The 946-nt window shown below is 33.2% G+C and overlaps 1 protein-coding gene across 2 annotated transcripts in view; it reads left to right on the top strand.

Annotated features, from left to right (window-relative positions):
- Positions 1–946, top strand: part of LOC110462324 — a 41,562-nt gene that overhangs the window by 24,575 nt on the left and 16,041 nt on the right. For both annotated transcript variants that reach the window (XM_021516252.1, XM_021516253.1), the window contains exon 4: positions 462–522. In XM_021516252.1, the coding sequence (XP_021371927.1) occupies positions 462–522 (61 nt within the window). The remainder of the gene's footprint in view (positions 1–461; positions 523–946) is intronic.

Here is a 946-nt window from a genome sequence, read left to right as displayed (position 1 = left end):
AATATTACATGTTAATAACTTGATTGGAATTATAACCTTGAATTGACAGTTTGATACTTTGAAAATTTTGAGCCAGCCCTACCCCCAAGGGCTGTAGGGTGGGGCTCAAAGGAGTCAGTGTGCTAAAATTTCTTCATTTTCCTTGTTAAGAATCAGAGGTGCTAGTTTCAAATCCTTTTTAGTCTGAAATCTGTATGCTAGATATTGAGTAAGGTGGTTTTATTGTTTTTTGTCACTTTAAATAATATTTCTGTTCATGTTAAAAACAAAATCAACTCTCTGTATAAATATATCAGGTGACCGTTAAGGCCAATGGGCCTCTTGTTTAAGTTTAAAAATCTTTTTTTTTTTAAACTAATAAAAAAATAACATTTTTAGTAGGCAGTTGACCAGTCTTAATACGTTTTTAGTAAACAGCTGACCAATTTTGGAATAAATTTTCAAAATTTGCAATTTTGCAGGGAACAGATGTTGGATTGGTGCAGAAATTTGGAAAGGACTTTGGTGCATTATGGGAAAATCGTAAGTATATGATAGAGGAGGATTTGTTTGAGCTTATTAACATAAGCTAAATTGAATTCTATATACTTTCATTATGATTAAAATTACAGATAATTTACCCGGAAAATGTAACACATTTACCCAAAAAATATAATCACCATAAAATCCTAACAAAGTTTAAAGTCCAATTGTTATCACATTTCATAAGTATATACGTCTAGAGATGCGTTCACCATAAAATGTAGGTGACGATGACATACATTTTCAGCTTCACTGACTTTAAATAGACTTTGCATATAGCTCCATTTCTTTATAATTTGTATCTAAGGACAACTCCTTCAGTGAGAGTGAAGGAATGTTAACCTAATGCTGTGTAAAGGATCCCATGGGTACATGGGGACTCAGTGCTGCATGTACAGACAAAAGGTGTACCTGTGCCCCCCCC

The sequence above is a fragment of the Mizuhopecten yessoensis genome, unplaced genomic scaffold, assembly GCF_002113885.1.
Source record: "Mizuhopecten yessoensis strain PY_sf001 unplaced genomic scaffold, ASM211388v2 scaffold10771, whole genome shotgun sequence".
In the NCBI taxonomy this organism is placed as follows: domain Eukaryota; kingdom Metazoa; phylum Mollusca; class Bivalvia; order Pectinida; family Pectinidae; genus Mizuhopecten; species Mizuhopecten yessoensis.
This window is presented reverse-complemented; position numbering and strand designations above follow the sequence as displayed.